Here is a 23,260-nt window from a genome sequence, read left to right as displayed (position 1 = left end):
GTTGTGTAACTCCCCACAGTAACTTGGTAAATCCCCGGCGTGTTGGGCCAGGGCCGGGGCTGCGCTGCAGGGTCGGGTTATGCAAGAATTCTCCAGTTACACCCTCCTGGTTAATCCAGTATCCTCTTTTCTCCAGCAGTTGATCTTTAGGTGACTCCTTACATTTAGGTTCTCCATATCGGAGAACCTAAACGAGTTCTTGATGCAAACAGCCCTCTCCATTTTTCAGAAGCTGTTACCTTGCCTTGTTAATTAGGAGTTTTGGTATGAACCATTGGTCATTACTTACAGTTATTGTCAAAGTTAATTTTGGAAACTTTTCTGTAATCTGTATGCTGATTTTTATTTTTTTTTTTAATTTTAATCCCTGAATTCCCACCTTGCCTCTTGCAGCACCATCCCACAGGTGCTGTCTGTGTTGAAGGAGGAAAATTGTAACAGCAAGTGGTATACCAGCTCATAAATCACTGATAAGTGATTTAATTCATTCTCTAGAATTTGTTTGTTTCATACTTCAATATTTAAAATGTTTATACCAGCTGTTATATAAGTGGAAGAATAAAAGTATAAAAACAAACAAAAAAATAAAAACCAGGCAACCTCTGTTCAACTTCTTTGTTTTCTCTTTTCTTTTTTTAAGTGATATGATGTTGCTGCTGTTTGAAGTTAAAGGTCTGAGTTTGAGGAAATTGGTAGAATACAAGTAATAGAAAACCTGTGATATATAAAAATATAAGCACATGAGGCACTTTCATTAAACAGCTCTTTGCTAGGCTTTCAGCATTTCCTGCATGATTTACAGACTATCTATTGTAATCCAGTACTGTGATCTGTCAGATGTAAAATGTAGTAGTCTTTGTCTTTCGATTTAGAGAATGAAAGTAGCCAGAAAAGCACTGTATTTATATTTATTCAATTAAAATACTAATTATTTGGAAAAAACAGTAGTGTTTTTAAGGTCAGTAAATAGATGAAGTTCCTTTGTAGTTGTGACTTTTTTTTTATTGACAACTTCTAAACTCAGCTCTTTTTTTTTTTTTTTTTTTTTTTGAGACATTGGAAGAACATGAGGCAGAAACAGGTATGAAGTCTAAAGAGGCCAGGAAGTATATTTTCAACAGTTTGGATGATATAGTGCATGTGAGTATCAAAGTTGTCTTCCTTTGTGAAAGGAATGTGTGGGAATGAATGCTGATTTTAAAACATTTTATTAGTTTTGAAAGAAATGCCCTTTAGAATATTATTTATTATATCTCTAGTCATATCTGTTCTTCTCTGCTGCTCTGAGGAAAATGTCTGGCTATGTCAGCCCTTTGGGCTTTTAATAAAGATCTTCCTTTGTCATTGCCTTTGTTAAACAATGGTACTTTTCCTTGTGGACCATTTAATTTTATGTATGATGTATAGTTTCTCTTCTACCTTATCTACCATTATAGGTAAAACAAAGAATGCATATGGAACCTGCTGTCTTAATTCTATAATTTCCAGTATCATTCTTTTATCTTAACAATATATTTCCCAGTATAATATTTACAATTTTTTTATTAAAAACAACTGTTTTTTCACTTTTCCTTGGCTTTATAACTCTCAAGTCAATATTTTCATTGTCTTTCATATCCTGAAAAAAGAATCAAATTTGGTTGCAATGTTGGCATTAACACATGCTTGATATTGTTTTTTGAAGATTACCTCTGTAGTTTGAGTTAGACCATATACAGATCTTTATTCCAAATCTTATTCCTTAAATTCCAAGTCCCAGATGGGAATAAAGCCTTCAGGAGTTTTTAGTTGGGGAGAGTGAAGAAAAAAATCACCAATTCCAAGCCAGTTGTTTTGGGATAAGCTAACAAAAGGCTGAATATTAGTATTTTATAGCAGAAAGCAGTAACAGAAAGAGGTAAAATAATATGCATATCTTGTATCTGACTGTTGTGTTCCATGCCAGGTGAACATGGTGATGGATTTGGAAGGAAGTGACCTGTTGGCAGAGAAGGCAGATAGGAGGGAATTCGTCAGTCTGTTGAAGAAAATGTTGCTTATCGATGCTGATTTAAGAATCACTCCAGCTGAGACCCTGAACCATTCTTTTGTTACCATGAAGCACCTCCTTGATTTCCCTCATAGCAACCAGTATGTAACACAGGAATCTCTGTTGTTGCAATTCATTTGCATGGTACTGCTGTTTCTTCTGCTATTAGAGAGGAAAAAACCTTTCATGATTTTTGTAATGTTTTAGAGAATTCTTTCAAGTGCTTGCAGTATTAGATACACCTACTGGGTCAAGGAAACTGGTTGAATAACTATGTGGGTTTTTTTTCCTTCTGAAAAGTAACAGTTAGAACAGTTGGTTTTATACATGGTTGTTAAAATTCCAACACTGCAGAAACTTGGGCTTGATTTTTGGAGTTATGAAGAGCCTTAGTTCCAATCAGTCATTGAAAACTAGGATAGGCATTTCCTCTTGAGGTTAACATCTTGGTACTTTCCTTTATGTATTGATTAATGTGGAATATATTGAAAGTTTTCTTGCAGTTCTGGAGTTGTGGATTTCCTAAGGTGCAAGCATTCCACTGAAAGAGCAAGCTTTTCCATCTATTTAGGTTACTGTCCTTCCCATTTGTACACAGCTGTTAGAAAATGGTGTTAGATGGAAGGAGTAGGAAATAGCAGTATTTTTCTTGATTTTAAAATAGGCATTACAAAGGCTTGACGTGACCATAGTAACAGCAGTGTTTCTTTTTTTCTGCTTCCGTGTATGATGCCGTTCTGTGAAACTGGAAAACGTGGGCTTTGAACTCATTTTTTTTTTTTTTTTTACCTTGTTCTGGGGAATTGTTTTGTACATTTAACGACATGAAATTTGTGATTAAAGCGACTTATTTTCTTATTTTTTTTGATAGAGTGAAGTCCTGTTTTCATATCATGGATATTTGCAAATGCAGATCAAATCTATATGACTTAAGCAATCGCAATAAAACATCACTTATGAGATCAGTTGCCTCAGGCACTGCAGCCAACCTGACTGCGAGCTTTACCAAAATTGGTCCAGTAAGAAGTCAGGTAAAAACAATATTTTGTGGTTTTGGTTGGTTTTTTTTTTTAATTTTTCTTTTTATTTTTTTTTTAATTATAAGTTCAGTTAATGCAGTTTTTCTAATTAATTTAATAATTTTAAAAATTACATCTGTTAAGTGACAAAATCTTCTGTCTTTTGTTTTTCCGTAATGTTTTCTTAAACAAACCATTTAGAATTCAGCACGTTTCAAATTAAGGTGCAAACTGGGATAGCCAGTGCTGTATTATGATGCCCTCCAGTGGCCAAATAGAATTGCTTCCTGTAAAGTGTATTTGAAATTTTAATTTTTTTATAAGTTATTTTAGTTGTTTGTTATATAAAGTGGTGGGACAAGTGTGTGAGATATTTAGATTTAATGTTACAATAACGTTGCCTGTATTGAATCTGTTCCATAGGCATTAACTGCATCTGCCCATTCAGTTTTGCACCAAGGGATACCACTGCAGGCAGGAACTGCTCAGTTTGGTTGCAGTGATGTTTTCCAACAGGCATTGATTATATGTCCTCCAGCTATTCAAGGTATGTTTATCTGTAATATTCACAGTTCCTAAAATAAGAGTGTTACTGTCTGTCTGTTAGCAATAGTTGAGTTTTCCATTATATCCAATTAATGTTTATATTTAAAAGAACTTAATTTTGTCATTAAAAAATTAGCATGTGAGTCAGATGCAGATACACTGCACCTTTCTGAAAGAAACAGCAAATCAGCACCTGCAGAAAATGATTTAAGCTATTCAGAGCCCATCTTCATATACCACAGACACACATATAAATTCATATCTTGGCTAAAATAGAAGAACAAAGTGTGAAAGCTGAAGAGAGGAATGTATTCTGAAATAAAATTTGAGGGGAAACAAGAAAGATGAAGGGAATATCAGTGTCTTATCCTAGTAGTGATCATTTATGGAAAGGGAGATGTGGTTTATATTGTTTGCTTATTAACTTTGATTATAGTCTTCATCTCCAAAGATGCAGTTTGTTTGTCTTGGTGATGTTCAGCCTCATGTTAAGATCCAGTCTCGAAATTATGGAGTTTATAGAAAGTAGTTTTTTTAAGAATAACCTTCCAACTTCTCCTTAGTTCTCCCTCTGCATTTAAAATAAGTTTCAGAAATCATACTGGACTCACTGAAAAAAACCAAACCAAAAACATTTAACCTAAACTTAGACCCCAGGAACTCTTAATCTCTGTAGATAGAGACAGATCCAGCAGATTTTATCAGTAATGTTATTTGTGACAGCTGCATCTACCTTGGGTTCCAGAAACTCATGAAAGGTCTGAGTATTCACTGGGCAGAGGCTATATGAGGTAAATGTATAGCTGCTTCATACAGATTTCCTTCTGAGCTGTTAATTATTTAAATTGTATATACTCTTTACACAATCACACACTTCACAATTAAAAAACCCTGAAATGATTTATAGAAAAGGAGACAGTACAGGCAAATACTTTATCTGTGATCTGTATACTGTACTCTTAATATGGTGACAAATTTCCATATTCTAAATTCCATACTCTCAACATGATGATAAATTTCCAAATTTAAATTCCATGTTCTTAATATGATGATAGATTTCCGAATTTAAATTCTGCTACAGCTGAAATGAAGGGAATATATTGTTTTCATCACAGAGGTGCTGAGTTGAGTTGTTGGCACGGATGAAAAGGGGGTATTAATGGTATCTGGCACTGCTTCAGTGTTTCCCAGCTTGGCTGCTCTGTGGAATATCTGAAGTGCTAAAACTTGCTAATTCTGTCAGAGCTAAGATGTTGCTCTTCTAGATGGCTGTGGGGAAAAAAAAAATCAGTCAACTGCATTTCAAAATTAAAAGCTTTAACGTGCATGGTTATAACTTAGTATTGTGTTATGACATGAGAATTACACCAGATGAAGATTTTCTTTCAGCTTTTACGGTAAAGAGTAAAAAAAAAACCCCAACCAAAACACTTTTAAACTTTAGTTTAGTAGTTCTTTAGTAGTTACCTCTGAACACTCATTGCTTAATCTTTAACTGAAGCACAAAGCATGAAGTGCAGTTAGAAGATGAGATCAGGTATATCTTTTCTCAGCCAGTATTGTCTTCTACCACAGTTCTTCTGTTGCAGTATCTATTGAGAAAAATTTCTCTTTCATTTTATGTTTGACATTATTGTGTAAACAAATGTTATAAGTAGTAAACATTTCAGCATTGCTATATGTCTCTTAGTTTCTTGTGACAATAATGAAATCTATACAGGGCATGAGATGCATCTTTTTTGAATTATGCTCTTTTGGTAATATTCTAACAGTGCTATGGTTTGCATTATTTTGATGAAAGGAGGAATAGGATTATGGATTCTACTGCAAATATTTGATGAGATACACAGAAAATTTTACATTGTTTCCCACAAAAGAGAGGGTAGCAAAGAGGGGCATTATACATGTGGCATTGTCAGCTATAAAAGCTAAGAGGAATGGGTTTCACCCTACTGGAAATACAGAGCATGAGATGTGCAGGAGTCAGTTGTGAGAAGCTTTGAAATTCAGTTCTGCTTACTTTTTTCTGCTTCCTTTGAAATATTTTAATGTAGCTTGTGATAAAGAGTAAATGCTTAGCTTTGCAGAACTTTCTGCCAAAGTCATTCCTCTTTCTAGTAGGCTCTTTCCAAATAGTAGCTATTGGCAGTTCTTTCTGGAAATTACAGCATCAAATATTTGTGCAAATAAGTTATGGCACAAAAATCTTTTAGGTGTTGATTTGTTTGGCTTGAAAGTCTAAATGATGGAATTAGATCATAAACATATAAAAAAAAAATCGTGAAATGTTTTAAAATTTTCCTCTGCGTTTGCGTTTTGCTCAGAAAATATATGCAAGACTGGTGTTTGCTTAAAGCTTGGGTATGTGTTTTTCTCCCTGATAGGAATTCCTACAAACCACAGCAAACCCACCAGTTTTTCCCTGAGGGTGGATAATGCAGTTCCATTGGTGACCCAAGCCCACGCAATTCAGCCACTACAGATTCGAGCAGGAATCCTTTCTCAGGTTGGCTCACTCTAAAGGAAAAAAATCTTACTTATTTTATTATTAGTTAGTAAATGTTTTTAAATGTAGAGTTCTGTTGTGGTCCCCCTTCTGTGCTGAACTACAAGCAGTGAATGTAAGTTCAGTCGTTCCCTGCGTCATAAAAATCTTCTCTGCTTCACAACAGACGTGGTCGAATCAGACTCAGCAAATCCTGGTTCCTGCATGGCAGCAGGTGGCACCAGTGGCAGCTCCTGCAACATCTCTGGCCTCTGATCCTGTGGCTGGCCCACAGAGGCTTGGAGACTGGGGGTAAGTCCCTGTATTTTTGTGCAACACCTTAATGGCTTTGATTTACCAAGAACTATGGGTGCTGATGCAAATGACTTGCAATATAAAACTGCCTTTCCTTTTCCTCAGGAAGATGATTACCCAGGGCACTCATTACAACTCAGTGATACCACAGCCTCTTTTAACACATCAGATAACCTTGTCTGCCCCTCAGCCAATTAGTGTGGGCATTGCACACGTTGTCTGGCCTCAGCCTGCAGCTACCAAGAGGAACAAACTGTGTCAGAACAGGTTGGTAGAATATTTCTGACACTCCAAGGCAGTGTACCTGTTGTTGCTGTTTTGTGGTCAGGGGAATAACCTGTAAAAGTGGCATGTTTGTTGGAGACATTTGCCCTTAAACAGTCTTTTGGGAAAATGTGTCCTTTCTGCTGTAAGTTTTCAATGTTATTTTGGTAATAGAGTAGGTGGAAAAATACTTACTTGTGGTAAGATGTTTTAGTTCCTTTTCATTAGTATGTGCTTCTCATGATAGAAAGTTGTCTTTACAGACTTTGGGGAGGTATAAGAATATATTGAGGTAGCTCTAGTGGGATATTCCTAAGTTTATGTGCATGAGGATATATCATGTTTAGTGAACTGAAAATAAAGACACACTGTACAGGGTTGCAGTTTGCCTTGCAGTCATCTTAACAACAGTCTTTCTTTCACTGGTAGCCAAAAATGCTTCAGCTGCTTGCTGAAGAAAATATGCCCCACTTCCATGCAAAGTATTGGCAAAGGTGTGGGATGCTCAATAAAGGGGAAAGCATGTGTTACAGGGACAATGTCAGCATTCCTGTATTAAGGAAGGAGTTCTTCTGGAGGCCACCAGCTTCGGTTTTCAGGGAGAATCTTTACAGAAAATCTGGCCAGGATTTATTTGCTTGTTTTTCACCTGAATGGGAATTTTTGTTTCTTTGTTTCCCTTATGAGAAAATGAGATTTTCAGTATACTGCATTCAATGTCATAGATTTCAGTCTTAGGTATTACATAGTTTGGATCTTTCTTGCTAATATCTGAAATCACCTATGCCAAATATTTATGACTGTGTTTACTTTTCTGTGTTTTTCTTTGTATTAGTTTAGAAAATTGGTTGTTTAGCCTACATTGTTTGCTTTTGTTTTGTTGAAAATAGTACAGTTTTCAGCTCTGCTGGTAGAGATTCACTAAATGTGAACGGTATATTTTCTTTACAGGAGCAACGCGTTACAAAACACCAACATCCAAAATTCAGCCTTTATATCTCCAAAGATACTTAACCTGAAGGCTGTGAAGAGAATAAGTTGTATAGAAGCACAGGACAATCTTAACTCAGAAGGACAGGAGGGTACCTGCTGTGAAGCCTCGGTCAGGCTGGATCCTGATCCATCTCTCCGAACCACCCAGCGCCAGGCTCTGTTCATATCCGGCTCCCCCAGCCCCGCCGTCAGCGTGATCACCATCAGCAGTGACACAGATGAGGATGACATAGGACGAACACATTCACTGAGGGAGTAAGAACCAGTGCTTATTTGTATTGTTTTTATTATTTGGTTTTATTTCTTTTACAGGGTTTGCTTAAATATAGCTGCCTTAGCGCAGCTGCTGCGTTTAATGGATCTGAGTTTAAAAAAAGACAAATAATGCTTTTTAAATCAAATTTCAGGAAGAGGTTAGCTCTGCAGCCCTATATTATTTGAGGGTGAACAACACTGTCAAAACTCTACCTTGTTAATCCATGTGCATTAAGCATTTTCAAACCATAGTACTTTTAGGTCCAGCATACTTTTTTTTCTTAATAATGTCATACCCTATTTATTTGTTGAAGATTAGTCTTCTGGCTTTGCATAATCAATGTTATCATTGTAGTAGATATACTAGTAGATATAAAAAGGGTATAAAAACTCTCTAAGACCCTTTTTGAGTTTTAGGGAGCAAAGCATTCTTTTACCTCAGCGTGCTGGATGCACAAGAGAATATTTTCTCCATTATCCAGTAGATGATGTTACATGCATATGTATGTAGAAAATATATATGGGTACAAAATACTTCTTTAACAGTATGAAAAGGTGTACCTTTGAGTAGAAAAGCAGGTGCTGGTTATGGTACCCCAGTGGGGTTTTATTTCACAGAACCATCACAGAAACATGCATCATTTTAAATGAGAGCTTAGAAGTTTCATGTTTATTTGACTTCATTTTTGCTTGTAATCACAGAGCATGCATCATTTTAAATCAGGGCTTAGAAGTTTAATGTTTGACTTAATTTTTACTTGTAACGATTCAGAACTGGAAGGACTTGTATTTGAAATCTCAGCTTTGTCAAAGGTTTCATGGCTCTGAACTGCTGTAGTAAAATTTTTTATCTACTTGTTTTAGTGTTGATTAAGTAAAACAATTATTTATTTAGTGGGTTTCAAAAAATGCCTGTTGAGTCTAGAATTTCAAAAGAACGCCGAAAAGGTTTAAAATTGGTTTGGATGTAAGAAAAGCAAGGAATTGGATATTATTTTACATTTAAGAGACCTTTTCTAATATTGGACACCTAAGTCAGTGGTGAATGAGAGCTGGTACGTTGGCTGACTTTGTGTTTTTGTGTGGCAGGTGTAAAGGTAGCCTTGAGTGTGAAGCCTGCCAGAACACCCTGAACATCGACCGCGTGTGTTCCCTCAGCAGTCCCGACAGCACCCTGAGCACCAGCTCCTCCGAACAGTCCAGTCCATCTCCTTGCAAGAGATCCAACAGGTAACAAGTTGTGATCCTTTCAATAAAAAGAAAGATCCTAGCATGCAGCAGACTCAGTTTATAGTAAAAAAAATGCAGAAGTTTTTATGTTGCCATCTGGTGAGGCTGAATGACCTATTTAAAAATTAATTTACTGGCCTGCAGTTGCATAGCATAGACTGTTCTTTTGTCATTCCTAGCAGATCTATGTTGCTACACTGGAAGTTTTCAAAGTACTGAATGAATGGTGTTAACACAGAAAATATAAACATGTTACATGCAACTTCCTTTAGAATAAAAATCTTCTAGGGTTGCACATTTAAGTCAGCCAAAGTAAAATGTGACAGATTGGAAGTTACGAGATTGTCTTTAGTTTCTGCAGCCTCTTGTTCTCCCATTGTGTAATCTTTAATGACATTGATGCCTTTTTTTCTTCTACCAAACATAAGCCTCACTTATGTGAACACTGTTCATATAAGCAGCTTTTAAATGTTTTTATGTTCACTGCCTCATGTCTAACTTAAGACTGCATTTTTGTGCATCATTCATTTATAAAACCATTCACTGTTAATCTGGACTATTTTATGGCGTTAGTAACAGAGGTCTTGACACTAACACATCTATCTGTATGACACTTATAAAACATGGACTTGTGAGGCAATCAGAAGTTCCCAGTCACTTGGGATGCTCTGGCTGGGGCACCTGCAGGTGGCTACTCCTCTTATTTCAGTCCCTGCCCTTCTGGTGCTAATATCTTGAAATATCAGTTGTTCCTACTTGTGCCACATCTACCAATTAGATTCCTAGATAGGAGTTTGTTGACCAAGAAATATTTGGGATATGTAGTTGCTGGTGTGGGTGACAAGTTTGGTTTAGTATGATTCACCCAATGTCCCATAGAAATTCCGTGACCTAGAGATACAATTAATTTTTTTCAGGCAACCCCTGGCTGCCATAAGCGTGACCAATTCTTTTATTTTTATTCTTATTTTTATTCACTTCCTATTTTTGGTAGAGTAGCCTTCTATACAGAAAAGAGTGATTCAAACTCAGAGCAGTTTCACTGTGCAAAATGAATTTGATTAGGGTCTTACTGAAAAAAAAAGTTTGTTTAAAATAATTGAAGATTTTATCACAGTGTGTATTGATAAGGAGATGGAACTGCTAGTCTACACAGGCAGTTTTATGTGTTTTAAAGTTTCTACAGCCTGACTTCATGATGCTTGTAATGGATGATTTATATATGTCTTTCTCTTTATGTAAATACAATCCTCTCCCCTCAAGAAAAAAAAGAGAGGGGTTAAAAATTTGCCAGAGTTAAACAGATGGACTAAACCAGTTATACTTCGCCAGTCCTAGTTTTTTAAGCTTTTGTCATATCTGACTGTAAAAGAAGAAAATAACTTAGAAGCATTTGAAGAATTTCCATTTAAATAGTTAAATTTTAGTAAAGATTTAGATAACAAGATGTGTTATACTGGGAGGTGTCAGGACTGTTGTCAGTCCTTTGATAGTCTTTAATATCAAAACATTCAAAACTTCAGGTAAGTTTTTAAAAAGACTTACTTACTTTTGCAGTATTTTCTTTGAATTGCAAGGAACTGAACTGTAATTAAATTCCCCTCTGTAATTCAGCTTTCTGTCAGTAGCAGAGGAGTGTGTTGGATTCTGGTTTCGTTAGCATTTGACTTAATATAAGTCATATAATTAGGAACTTAAAAATAATAATATAGAAATAGAATTAATTGCTCAGTAGTTGTCATAGTATTACTATATGCTGCTTAAAAAAAAATACTCAGATCTACCTAGCTCTGTTGGCTGAGTCTTCAGGTTTTTGTGCTGCCCCTCATAGTGTCAAAGTACTTTTCACAAAAAAATTAATTTTTATAAATGGTTTTATTTATATTGTCTTATTTTAAACAACATGCAATAAAGACACGTTACATTAGCTGTAAAATCTCTAAAGGACTTGACCATATGTTCAGGTGTTAGTGAATTCACTGCTGTTTCTTGCATGTTTTAAGTTAAGCATTTATTCCACCAATGTTTAATATAACCTGGGATTTTCATGCTTTTCTAGTTTATGGAAATTCTCAATTCTCATGCCTGTCCTTGAACCAGGAAATTTGTTAGCATCTACACTTGCTTATTCATCACCCCATATCATTCATTTTAGCTCTGTTAAGTGAAGGGTGTCTCTTGCTATCTATATAATATATCTATCTATCTATCTATATGTATATATGAACCTGGCACAGTCCCAGCTGAGAACTTCTTAAATTTCTATTTTTGTTGTTGTTAGTGATGCCCCCGTGACGTACCTTTTGCTTGTGCAATAAGTAAATAATAAAGGAGGTTAATATCTCTTCTGACAATATACCTCATTGTAAATGAGTTTCCTTTCCTGGGGTGTTCCATTCTTGCTGCCTAAAAGGTGTTTGGTTCTGGTTCCACTGACTGAACCGTGGTCTTGCTTCTGGCAGCTCGCATTTGCCACCTTTCTTCTTCTGCTGCAAGCATGAATCTTCAATAAATGTTAGCAAAGGCCATTATTATGAGTCGGTTTCTCCACCTTGTTCCCCTTCCAGCTGCTTTGGTAAAAGCAGTGGTTGAATAAATGAGTTTGCATCACTTGACCAGCATGGATTTCACAGACCACAGGTGCCAAACCAGCCACGCTGTAAACAGAGGGTTGCGTTTGTCTCCTTAAACTGGATCTGTGAAACAGAATCTGTCGCTCAGGCACGGGCAGTGCTCTGGAGGAGCTTCAGAGACCTAATTTTTCAGTAGATAAGGTCTCGTGTGCCAGCTGGTGGTTGACATGCAGAGGAGAGGGAGCTGCCTGTCACTGTGCAGATGCTTCCTCAGTGTTCTCTGTCCCATCGTGACTCTCACGGGCCCCAGGGATGGCTTTTCCAGGATGTGGCTGATTTCTAGAAGGAAATTGGATCAGTGTGTTCTGTCCTCATTTGCTACTGTAATAACCATCAGGAGACATTTGTGTTATCATTCAGGAAGAAATGAAATAATCTTCTCCAACTTTTTATTTGACCGTAAAGAGTAAATTTCGGATGGTTTATAAGAACAGAATTATTTAAAACATAAATTACAAAGTGGGTGCAAATTGGGTTACACGTCTAAGTCTTTATGGAGAAGTTCCTTCCTTCCTCTGAGTCTTGCCATTTATGGATAGAATGAGTTTGAATATATGTGCTTGTATAATAAATATGCATTATTTTTATCCACCTTTGAGTAGTTTCACTTCTATAAATTTTATGTGTTAATTTAAGAAAATGTATCTATACAAAAAATAAATTTGTTTTATTGCAATACTTTTATTTTTTGACAGTATGTCAGATGATGAACAGGAAAGTGGATGTGATACCGTGGATGGTTCCCCAACTTCAGATTCTTCAGGACATGACAGCCCATTTGTGGAAAATGGCTTTGTAGCCAATAATAATAAAAATAAGGAAGCAAGAGCCTCAGTTAATCCTGAAACCAAATCAACTGTTTGTACAGTAGTGGTACCACCAATGAGACTTGAAAACAGGTTACATCTTGATGAACAGATGGTGAATACAGGTAAGTTGGTTCAGGTGTCTTTTTCTTTCTATGCCAGTAGATAAGAATAGAAATTTGAGTGTTTATTCAATAGCTGGATATCTGAAGATTTTGACTTATTCATGTATCTGCTAATCCATATTAAACACTTCTAAATACTACTGGGTTTTGACTTTAGTGTACTGTATTATTGTTTCTCCCTGTATGCTGAAGCAAATGAAACTTTGCCTAACTTTTGTCAGAAGAGAGAAGTTACAACAAAAACATAACATTGTTTATTTGTATCTTGGAAGATGCTACGTGCCAGCCACTGAGAAAGGGTCGGTCTGTCCTGGGAAGAATAAACCAGTCTTCTGTTGTAGGAAACCGTCAGCAAAAATCAGCATTCCATCAGCAACATGTAAACTTCAGTCAGGTATGTGTACTTACACCTAAAAAGGTACATTTTCTGTCTTGAAATGTACTGAATGCTGACAATTTCAATTGCTGTCGATGGCAATTGCAGGTTTTCAGCAGCTTCATTAAAGAAGTGTTCAAATCTTGAAAAGTGGATTTCAACTTAGTGGGCAAGTCATAAGTATCTTTCACTTTTCTTAAAAGAGCTGACTTTATTTTCAGAAATAGTAGAAAAGCCACACTGGCGAAATTGTCAATGTTTACACAAAATCAAAGCATGAGACAAACAGAAAAATATGTTAGCATTTTTATTCCTACCTCCAAATGCTAAAATGCTCATAGTGTGCAGTTAAAATCTACAGCTGTATCTCAGTCTTGTTCTGGTAGTAGTGTGGAGAAAATGCCTGTAGTTTGAGTATCCAGAGATGAGAGAGAGCTTAACAAACTCAACCATTTCTTACCTTTGCTGCCAGGTAGTGAAACTGGGGAGAGATGAGGTTGTGAATGTAGTTCAGTCCAATGTTAGAAGATACCCAAAACCAACTTAGAAGTTACTTTTATCGTTACCCAACAACACAATAAGTATGTCTTCTGTGGCTGAGAACTGAAGTTGACACATGACACCAAGTTTAAGCCTTTTAATTAATTGATTTTGAGCTGTAGCTGCCTTGAGGTTTTAGTTAGATACATTTAGTTAGGTACATTAAACTAAGAGCAGTACCTGTTTGTGTAAGTCTTGCAGAATAACTGTGAATATTGTAAGTTAAATACTAAATGCAAGCGTGCAATACGTAGATAAGAGGATTTAGCAATAATGACTTGAATAGTGTAGATTGAAAGAAACATTTGGGTGGGTGACAGTCTCCCCTTCTGCATGATTATGCAAAAGGACTGGTTTAATTAATTCTAAGCAAACCTTAATATGATCAGCATGGTATTAATTTTTAATCTCTTCAATGTCTGCAACTCCTCGGCCTCTTGGCAGAAAGTGTAGAATGTTATTTTCATTACAAAAATTTATGCTGATCCTTCCTTCTTTAGTAGATGCCCTGTGCAGTTTGAAGTCTGCATCATTTAATGAGAGTAATTGATTTTTAGTCTTTTCTCTTTATGACTGTTAATGATTGCCACATCTTCCTGTGATCATAGCCCTAGACTTCTGTTTGCCTAGTTGTCTCAGATATTTTCAATCCGTTTATTATTTTTTCTGCTCTCCTCTAAAATTTCTCTCCTATTTGTCCTCTTTGTGCCTCATTATGGTGCCCAAACTGAATGCAGCACTTCCAATTGATGCCAAGCCAGTGCTGAGTGGAATAAGCACCTTGCTCATGTGATACATGGTATTTCTGTTAAAACAGCCCAGCATGGCATTTTATCTTTTTTTTATTATTATTTTTTTGCAAGAGCATTACAATAACTTGTGTTCTGTTTTCCATCTCTTATTGTCAGATTTCCTGTCTGTGCTACTACCGAAATAGCTAATATTTATTTTTTTTTTATATAAGCATTTAATTATTCCCGTCTCTATATTTCTCTTGATTTTTAAGTTGACTAGTTTTAGTGCATTATTCCATTTTTCAACCCCCCTTTGTGCTCAGAAACGTTAAGACCCTGCCCCGTCTCTGTGTGTGGACAGGTTCAGCACTTTGGATCTGGGCCGCAGGAGTGGAACGGGAACTACGCTCACCGGAGGCAGCAGGCTTACATCCCGGCCAGCGTCGCTGGCCACGCTTTCTCCCTCCCCCAAGGAAGCCCCAATCACACTACTGTGCACCCCCACCTCTCTGGAAGCACCCACCTCGGAGCACAGCCTGCTCTCCTTCCCTACCCGTCGTCGGCGCCCCTCAGCACCGCCGCTCCCGTCGCCCACCTCCTCGCCTCGCCGTGTACCTCAAGACCTTTGTTACAGCACCCGACGTACAGCATCACCCATCCCAGTGGTATAGTCCACCAGGTCCCAGTTGGCATCAACCCTCGCCTCTTACCTTCCCCAACCATCCATCAGACTCAGTACAAGCCGATTTTCCCACCGCATTCGTACATCGCGGCGTCGCCCGCTTACACGGGATTCCCACTGAGCCCAACAAAACTCAGCCAGTATCCGTTTCTGTGAGAACTCAGACACGGTATATTGAGGAAGCTCAATGATAACAGAAGTTCGATTTAAGAAGAAACATGGTATTTATTAAATATTAGCCATGGCACAACAGGAAAATTATTTTTTTGAATCATGTAGACTTGGGTGCAATTTAAACAACTCTGAGCTTTAAAAAAAAAAAACAAACTCACTTTTAATGTGTTTTGCACATTTGGTATAACTTGTCTTTGGTCATGTTATCTTCTTATATAGTAACTTTAGACAGGTGACTTATGGGAGCAGAAATCTGGTTTTGCTCCTGCTATTTTTTATAAAATTGCCTTCTAACTAGTGCAAGACACGTCTACATTTGGGAAGCCATTCAGTGTACAGAACTCTAGAGCAACAGATGCACATGTGTCAGCAGTACAGTGTAGGAGTAACTTGTTTGTATTGCGTATCTTGGTGTTTAAATGTTGAGTCACTTATCTAAAAGTTGAGCTGTTGTTCTTCTTCACATTGCATGTGTCTTTTGCATGGGCAAAGAAAAAAGCCTAAACATTGCTCTTAAATGTTGTCGTCCTAATAATCTCAGCTGCATTGTAAACTGTTCCCACACATAGTGCCTTAAATATTTGAGGTTGTTAATGTTATTACTTATATATAAATGTTGAGGACTGCAGCACTTAAAAAATTCAGATCTGCTGATTTTTTGATAGCGTAATGCTCATTTTGGGTTTTGTGTGGTATGATTTTAGTATTGGGTGTGTTTTCCTTACTGAGAAGGCAGCATGTTTTGCTGTAGTCGAATTTTGCTGTCTTTTTTTTTCCCCCCAGAATGATCTAGCTTCAAGGCAAGACTTTAGTAGTGCTTAAGAAAAGTTGATTCAGTAGCTATTGAGTAGTGACACACAAGACAGTATTTTATACTGGTAAATGGAACTGCAATACGACCTAAGTAGTTTATTTTAAAAGTGTTTGTCTAATTGGATATAATAAAATGTTTAGAGGTGCGGTAGGCATGACTGACTAGCTAATGAGAGGAAAAGCCAAGTGCTCATTGATCCATGATGTGGTTTCATCTTAGCTTGAGCAAACCATGCAGTATTTAATAACTAGTAGCAGAATATTTACTATTGAAGCTTGAAAAGATGTGAGTTCTTTGTGTGCAATCTTTCATTTATGCATGGGAGAGATTTTAGTCTTTTTACATGATAGTATTTGTTTTAGCCTGTTGCGGGTGTTTGCTTATTTAATACATTCCGTCAGGGACATAAATTACATGATTTTTGCATTTTATTTTTTTTTTTTCCCTTAGGAAGCGTGTCTTTTTGGTTTTTTTTTTGTTTTGTTTTGTTTTGTTCAAATGAAGTTGCTTTTGCGGCACCAAAGACTTAATCATCCATTTCCTATAAAAGGTAGCTACTTTTTCATAGACCTCAAGTATACTGTAGTGTAGAGATGGGATTTACAGAAGGTATTAAGCTGAGGCCGTGTTTTAGCTTATGGGCAAGTAATAAATTGTATCATTTATCTTGAATGTATCATAGATAAGCTGCTATATAATGATTGCCACTTCAGATAGCTGTGAAATTAGGTGATTAACTAGTTCTTTCTTAGCCTTCTAATTTCTGTACAAGTCTAATTACATGAAATAGAAGCCAGGTTTGGGGTTTGGTTTGTTGGTTTTTTTTTTAATTTTTAAATTTTTATTTTGTTTTCATGTTTGAAGTGTCGTAACTACTATACTGTAAATGATGGAAGATGATTGCATATGTTTTTTTGGGGTGTGTTATTTGCATCAGTATTTTATCTCCATTAACTTTGAGCTCATCACTGCATATAAGTGGATGTATTGATGTAACTTAATTTTTTTATGTTTTCATATTGGCATTGTGTAGACACTTAAGAAGCTGCATCTTGCAGGCTTGACTTAACTTTTTTTAAAACAAAATCTGGAATACAATCCTTGCAATGTTGACTGGAATGAGAGTGCAAAGCATTTGAGTTTAACTCTGACAATAAGCTAATAACTGGTAATCTTTTTCTTTACTCCACTAACACAAGCAGTGTTTTATTTAATGAATGTCTGAATGAAATAAATGTGCCTACATTTGATTTATTTTTTAAGTAATAACTAAAATACAACAGTATTAGATCACAAAGAAAAAAACAAAATACCAGCAGTACGTTTTTAATCACACTGAAAATTAAGAAACCTAACTTTTCCCACAAGTTTCAGTGTTTTTAGTGATCAACTCTATGCATTTTGTACGAGTGTGTGTATATAAAGTATACATTAGAAACTAGGGAGTATCCTGATGAATTTGAAACCTTATCAACGCGTATGTAAAGCATAAATATAGGGAGCCAAGACGATGCTCAAATTGGACGTCCACCTTACCACTTCAAACTTGTGCTGTGTGGTCCAGCAGATGGTTTTCTGTTCCCTCCCTTGTGTCGGGAAGCGACGTTTTTTTTTTTTTTGGTGCTCCCTCCATTGCAGGCAATGGACACACCAAGAACCACCAATGCAAACGGAGAACGTGAGTTTTGTATCGCGATGACAAAAAAAAAATAATAAAAAATACTGCATTTTTTTTTTTCTGGGGCCATGGGGATCATCATTGGTCTGATGTATTTACTGTACTTTCTTTTTACTGTGCTTAAGGTTTTAAGCTGATGTGCTTGTTCAATTGACACGATTATCTGTATATCACAACGGTATCCTGTCGTGTGCAGGAGGGAGTTGCTGTAAATGCGCCCCAAATTAGATCTGCTGCTCTTTCTATGTATTGTAACGTTAGAAACGTCTGCATTTCAAAGAACGAAATATTTGGGATCCTGCCACAGCTTAAATTCAATATACCAGGTAACTTCTCCCCCCTCCTGCAATACACTCTGAGAGAACGGACTCTTGTCACTGCAAGTGTCCAGGGCCCATCTGCAGAAAAAAAATAAAAAAAGTTTTCAGGGCGAGGACCTTTTCTGTGAAAAAAGTCATCCTCTGAGAAGCATTTATACATTATGCCGTTTAAATGCCTTTTTTAAATAAAACACTGCATGACTACGGAATTGCATATCTGCATATTACTTTAATTTGCAAGATTTTATATGAATTTCTTGTGTTCGGTTTTTAACTTTACTTCAGGGTGTTTTATTGGTCAAATATGCTACTGTATTAACTTTTTTGGGGGGGGGTTTAATTTTTAAATTTTCTGTTTTTACTGCTAATTAACTTGGTTTGTGTTAAGTAAAAGTTAAATCACACTGCAAGCTGTAGGAAGACTTGTTCTAGAAACACCCAGTGATAGAGACTTGATTAATAAGGTTGAACTGTTACTGTTTAACAATTTGTAGACTTGTGGCTTTTTTTTTTTTGCTTTGGATTTCTATGCTACACTAGTTCGCCATGTAGCAATTGCACTGTGCAATATTACGATATGAGGACTGGGAAAATTTTTTTATGGATGTAATGTCTCTTACAGTTTGCGATAGTATTTCTTTCTAGTTCTCAGTGATTTAAATGTGACCAAGCCTTCTGTACTTTGTCACAAAAAGCGGGTTTTCCAGGTGACTATTTTGGTGAGTGTCAAAATAAGAATTTATGGTGTATTACTGTCAAGATTCACTTTGAATTAAAATATATATTGCAGCAGATGACTTTTGGTGGCTTTTATTTTTTGCTGTATTACATCAAGGCTGGATTAAGGCAAAGATGATGAAAACTCACTGAGAGGGCTCTAAAATTCTGATGTAATCATTTGATTAAGTTCTTTCTGAAATTTTAAATTCTGTTAGCTTTCAAGGCTTGCTTCAGAGGGCCTTGAGATTCTGCCTTTAGTGTAGCCAAACCTTGAAGGATCTTTGTTCTGGATGTCCCACTTTTACAACCTTTGAAGAAGGTTATCTGGCCCAGCTACCAGCAGACACCACTCTGCTGCCCGAGTTCGTACCAAGCCTGTGGCAGCTGCTGCCCGGGCCAGCAGGAAGGTGCTCCCGCTGCCACAGATGGCCCCACGTGGTCAGTGGCTCCAGATGGCCACCTGGTATGGATCAGACATCCGTGGAAGGCAGTGCTGTTGTCAGCCAAATGTGCTCACTCTGCCGTGGGGTTGCGGTGCTTGCTGAAATGTGGTGGTTGAGAAGCTGCGCGAAGCGGGTGGTGCACGTGGGTACGTGTGGGGAGAATGGTTTGTGTGCCTGACATCCCGTTTAAGGTGCAGTCATAAACGGAAGGTAAAAGGCTGAAATGACAGTGCAGTATGTTTTTGATACTGAAATATTTCATAATTGACAGAAAGCTTTCGTTTGCTAAAAACAAGGTGCTGCTGATATGCTGATCTTTCACAGCGTTTGCTCTTCGAGTCAAGTTGGTCGGTGTCTACAAAGCTTTTCCTGCACCACTGTCCTTCAGGTGACAGGTAAACATGTGTGTCCAAGTTCTACAGACACTTCTGTTGCTTCCAAGCTGCTTCTTTCTCTCTCTTTACAGTTACACTTGTGTATTGTTAACTTCTAAATGCATGTTGGTATTTAGATCCCACTTTTCCCATAGCAGATAAGGCCACTGCCTTGGTGTATTTTACACTCCGACTTCTGGCAACATCTAACAAACAAGGAAAGGCAGCCTGAGCCTTTCAGGGGGAATATGCTGCCTATGAAGTCCTTTTCTGTTCTTGCTTTCTGTTAGTAATGATGTCCAGCTGTCTCCTGTGCTCTTCCCCATCCTGTGGAAGGATTGGACTAGAACAGGCAATTACAACTAAGTACTCTTCCTTTCAGCTGTCTTCAGGATGACTAACACTGGTTTAAAATTTGGTGAGTATTTTCCCTGTCACTAGAAGCAAAGGACAAATTTGTACTGCAGCTAAGACAGCAGATTCATTCAAGGAAAAGCTCTCAGAGTCAAAGGGGCTGTCACATGCTACAGATCTGTAGTGGGACAAATGGGTTCAGGATGACGCTGTGTTTTCTCAATGAATTAGCTTAGGCTTTCAGCTGGAGAGATGATCAGTCTCTGGGAGGCAACAGAGAAGCTCCTGTTTGGTACCACTCACAAAGCAGCTCTGACTATCATGGCATATTCACATTCATCACTGCAGCTCATGCACACTGAGTTCAGCTCCTGTCACAAGTAGAGGCAGCACAAGTCCAAGTTTCGGGAGAGTTGTGGAACAGTGCTGCTCCCCACTTAGAGAGCTGTAACTTCCTCATAGGCCCACAGTGTTCAGCACGTGTGTCTCATGCAGTGCAGAGCTCTGGGAAACACCAGAGAAGTGCTGTAGCCCCTCCTGCCTCTCTTCCCAGCTTGGGCTGATGTCCTGCTGTGCAGGAAGGCGTGGATAAGGTTTGATGGTGATTGATGTTAATTATAACTTCCTGCCTTTCACCTGTAGGAAGTTGCATTTTCTCCCTTGGGAGAGGTGGGTACGTGCTTCAAGCACATTCAGGTAATTCTGCCCGTCCTTGTCCTGGGGAACAGCACTGAGTTTTCACTGAGCTTTATGCTCAGAGGCTGAAACACACATTTGAAAGGATTCTTCTCCTTAAATCCTGAAATAGAAGCATCTACACCATGTGGATAGAGGTGCCTGGAGGCTGGACTCCATTCTCTGGTTGTGCTTGTGGAGTGAGATGTTCGTGGGCTTGGCCTGGTTATTCATCAAAATGAAAAATGCCAACTGTTCTGTTGCAAAGAGAGACCATGGCCTGCCACCTGCTTCATGGGGAAGTCACTGCATGGACACAGTGGCTTCTCATGCATGGATGAGATCCTCATCAATGAGTTCCTTCATAAAGACAGGGAAGACTCGGAATGTTTGCGCTAGGTCTGCTGCGAGCAAGGTGGTTTTGGACCTGGATTTTACTCTTCATTTCAACCCAAGTCAGACAGGTGATGTCAACCTGTTGCTCTGGGGCAAAGGCAGGGGAATCCATGCAAGCATGAATTTTGGGCTCTGTGTATGTGGCTTGTTATTAAATAGCGTGGGAGAGTAGTGTTCATCCTGGTCCTGTGGAGGAACACTCAATACATCACAGCCAACTAGAGAGGATCTTCACTGGCATGGAGCATCTTGATTCTTTCTCCACAATGAGACATCTCTTCTAGAATATGGACTAACGTCTGGCATTCAGGATTCCCCAGCTGAGAGGAAAACCAGGTTAGAAGTACATGCACTTCATCCCCCTTTGCCATGTGCGTGACCATGGAAGGGAAACTCATGGACAAAATATATGTGCTGCTTGCAAAAAAAAGTACCTGATAATCAAGAGTACATAGCATGTGGATGCTCTAGGAGAATACATATGTAGGAAAGCAAATCTCAGTAGCAAGTATGGATGCACAGATACTCCCCAAGAGGTAGAAATTACCTTTCTGGACAAAAAAACCCAAACCCAAACAAATAGGATAAGGAAAGTTAAGTTCAGGAAGTAGTTAACAACAGTTACTTGGTAAAACTCCCATGATTTTTCACTAGTAAGAGCTCCAGTCATCATTCTAGAAAATTCACATTTAAAAAATCCTTTGAAATAACATCTAAATCCAGTATTTGTGTTTTATACGTAATAGATACACACACACACACACACACAGAGTGTAATAGAAAATTAAGAGAAAATCGTAATGGTTAAGAGCTAGATTGGGGAAAATCGCTTTCAAAATTGAATTGCTGATGGATCTATTACAAAGCCGAGTTATGACAAAACCTAGAAAAATATGAAAATGATGGAATGGAGTTTCCGCGGGACTTCCTAAAGGTACCACCAGAGGGCCCTGCACTAAACGCGTTGGCCCTGGATTAAGCGGAGTGATGAGCAAGCTCTCCATTTCACTATAATAATCATACAACTGCCATCTTTGCTCTGGATAATCGTTAGTTGTCATCATGTGGAAGCTAATTTTTGCACAGACTGAATTAGTGATTTGAGGAAAAAGTAAAACGGCAGAAATGGGACATATTAGTGGCCAAGTAATTGCATTGGTGACATAGGGAGTGTGCTGAACTAGTCAGATAAATATGTAATTATGGGTTACCATGGCTTTGGGGATGCTGTGAGCGGCTGGGTAGCAGATGTCATGCTGGGGCTGACCCCTGACGAGGCTTGCTCTACCTCAAACGTGACTTTGAAGGATTTCTCAGAAAGACAACTTCCAGCAGAACAGAACTGCTGCGAGGCTGGGGCAGCTTTCCTGCGTGTAAGCACTGCTGCAGCCTTTCAGAATCAGCTCTCGGGGTACCGGAGCATGTTGTGCCCCAAGGCACCTTTGCTTTGCTCCTCCTCCCTCCATCACTGCCTGTTGCCTGCAGACATGATCTGGGAACTAAAAGAATTCATGGAAGCATTCCAGGAAAGAGATGACACTAGAATAAAGATTTCACGTAATTGCAGAAAACACTAAGTGAACTGCCCCGATGTTTTGTGTGACTGTGACTGAGGCAGCTGCTGTCCATAACACGTTTCCGTGTGCTGCTTGGTTTCCTGGTGTACCTTTAAGCATCACAGGGACAAACCTCTGTCCTTTGGAGCTCCCCTTTCAGACTGGAGGTCTGAGCCGTGTCCTGGGCAGGGAGGGAGTGACCGACCGAGTGAGCACAGGACAGGGGCGACAGGCGTAGACCTCTCCTGTGTTTGCACAGTGGGCGGCTGAGGTTGTAGCTGCCAATTTGGTCACCCCCTGCGGTACACTCGAGTTTCTTTATTTCCAGAGCTGCTTCTGCACTCGCAGAAACGCTGCCAGTGGCGCTCGGCGCTGTGGCTGCTTGCTTGCTGCCTGGTGCCTCGGATAACTGGGCCATCTTCGGGAATGCCCTGGCCTGGAGACTCGCAGGTCGGGACACCAGCCGGCAATAAGCGAGCAGGGAGTGACTTTGAGTCTTGCCAGGCTCGCAGGACAAGTGTGAGCGGGTGCAGCTTCGTTTACACCCAAAGACAGCGCCGGGCACAAGCGACTGAAGAAAAACTAGGGAGGCAGCTGATCGCCCGGAGCTGATGCCGCGTTCCACGTGCCCTGGCCGGCACAGCGGGCAGGGTCCCGTCCCCACCGCCGGCTGCCTCACCTGGCGCGGCCGCGGCTCCTCCCGAGCGGCGCGGGGGGCGGCGGA

At 38.6% G+C, this 23,260-nt stretch overlaps 1 protein-coding gene across 4 annotated transcripts in view; it reads left to right on the top strand.

The window, feature by feature from the left end:
• The window catches only part of HIPK3 (homeodomain interacting protein kinase 3), a 72,997-nt gene extending 54,182 nt beyond the window's left edge, over nt 1-18,815 (top strand). For all 4 annotated transcript variants that reach the window (XM_051804182.1, XM_051804183.1, XM_051804184.1 and 1 more), the window contains exons 5-16: nt 1,054-1,140; nt 1,946-2,130; nt 2,901-3,060; nt 3,472-3,595; nt 5,979-6,100; nt 6,267-6,391; nt 6,500-6,661; nt 7,610-7,906; nt 8,996-9,136; nt 12,465-12,700; nt 12,973-13,094; nt 14,712-18,815. In XM_051804182.1, coding sequence (XP_051660142.1) covers nt 1,054-1,140; nt 1,946-2,130; nt 2,901-3,060; nt 3,472-3,595; nt 5,979-6,100; nt 6,267-6,391; nt 6,500-6,661; nt 7,610-7,906; nt 8,996-9,136; nt 12,465-12,700; nt 12,973-13,094; nt 14,712-15,188 — 2,238 coding nt within the window. In that variant the 3' untranslated portion in view covers nt 15,189-18,815. The remainder of the gene's footprint in view (nt 1-1,053; nt 1,141-1,945; nt 2,131-2,900; nt 3,061-3,471; nt 3,596-5,978; nt 6,101-6,266; nt 6,392-6,499; nt 6,662-7,609; nt 7,907-8,995; nt 9,137-12,464; nt 12,701-12,972; nt 13,095-14,711) is intronic.
• Nucleotides 18,816-23,260: the final 4,445 nt, after the last annotated feature.

This window comes from Manacus candei, unplaced genomic scaffold, assembly GCF_025592945.1.
Source record: "Manacus candei isolate 608988 ecotype Guabito, Panama unplaced genomic scaffold, ASM2559294v1 h1tg000060l, whole genome shotgun sequence".
In the NCBI taxonomy this organism is placed as follows: Eukaryota; Metazoa; Chordata; class Aves; order Passeriformes; family Pipridae; genus Manacus; species Manacus candei.
This window is presented reverse-complemented; position numbering and strand designations above follow the sequence as displayed.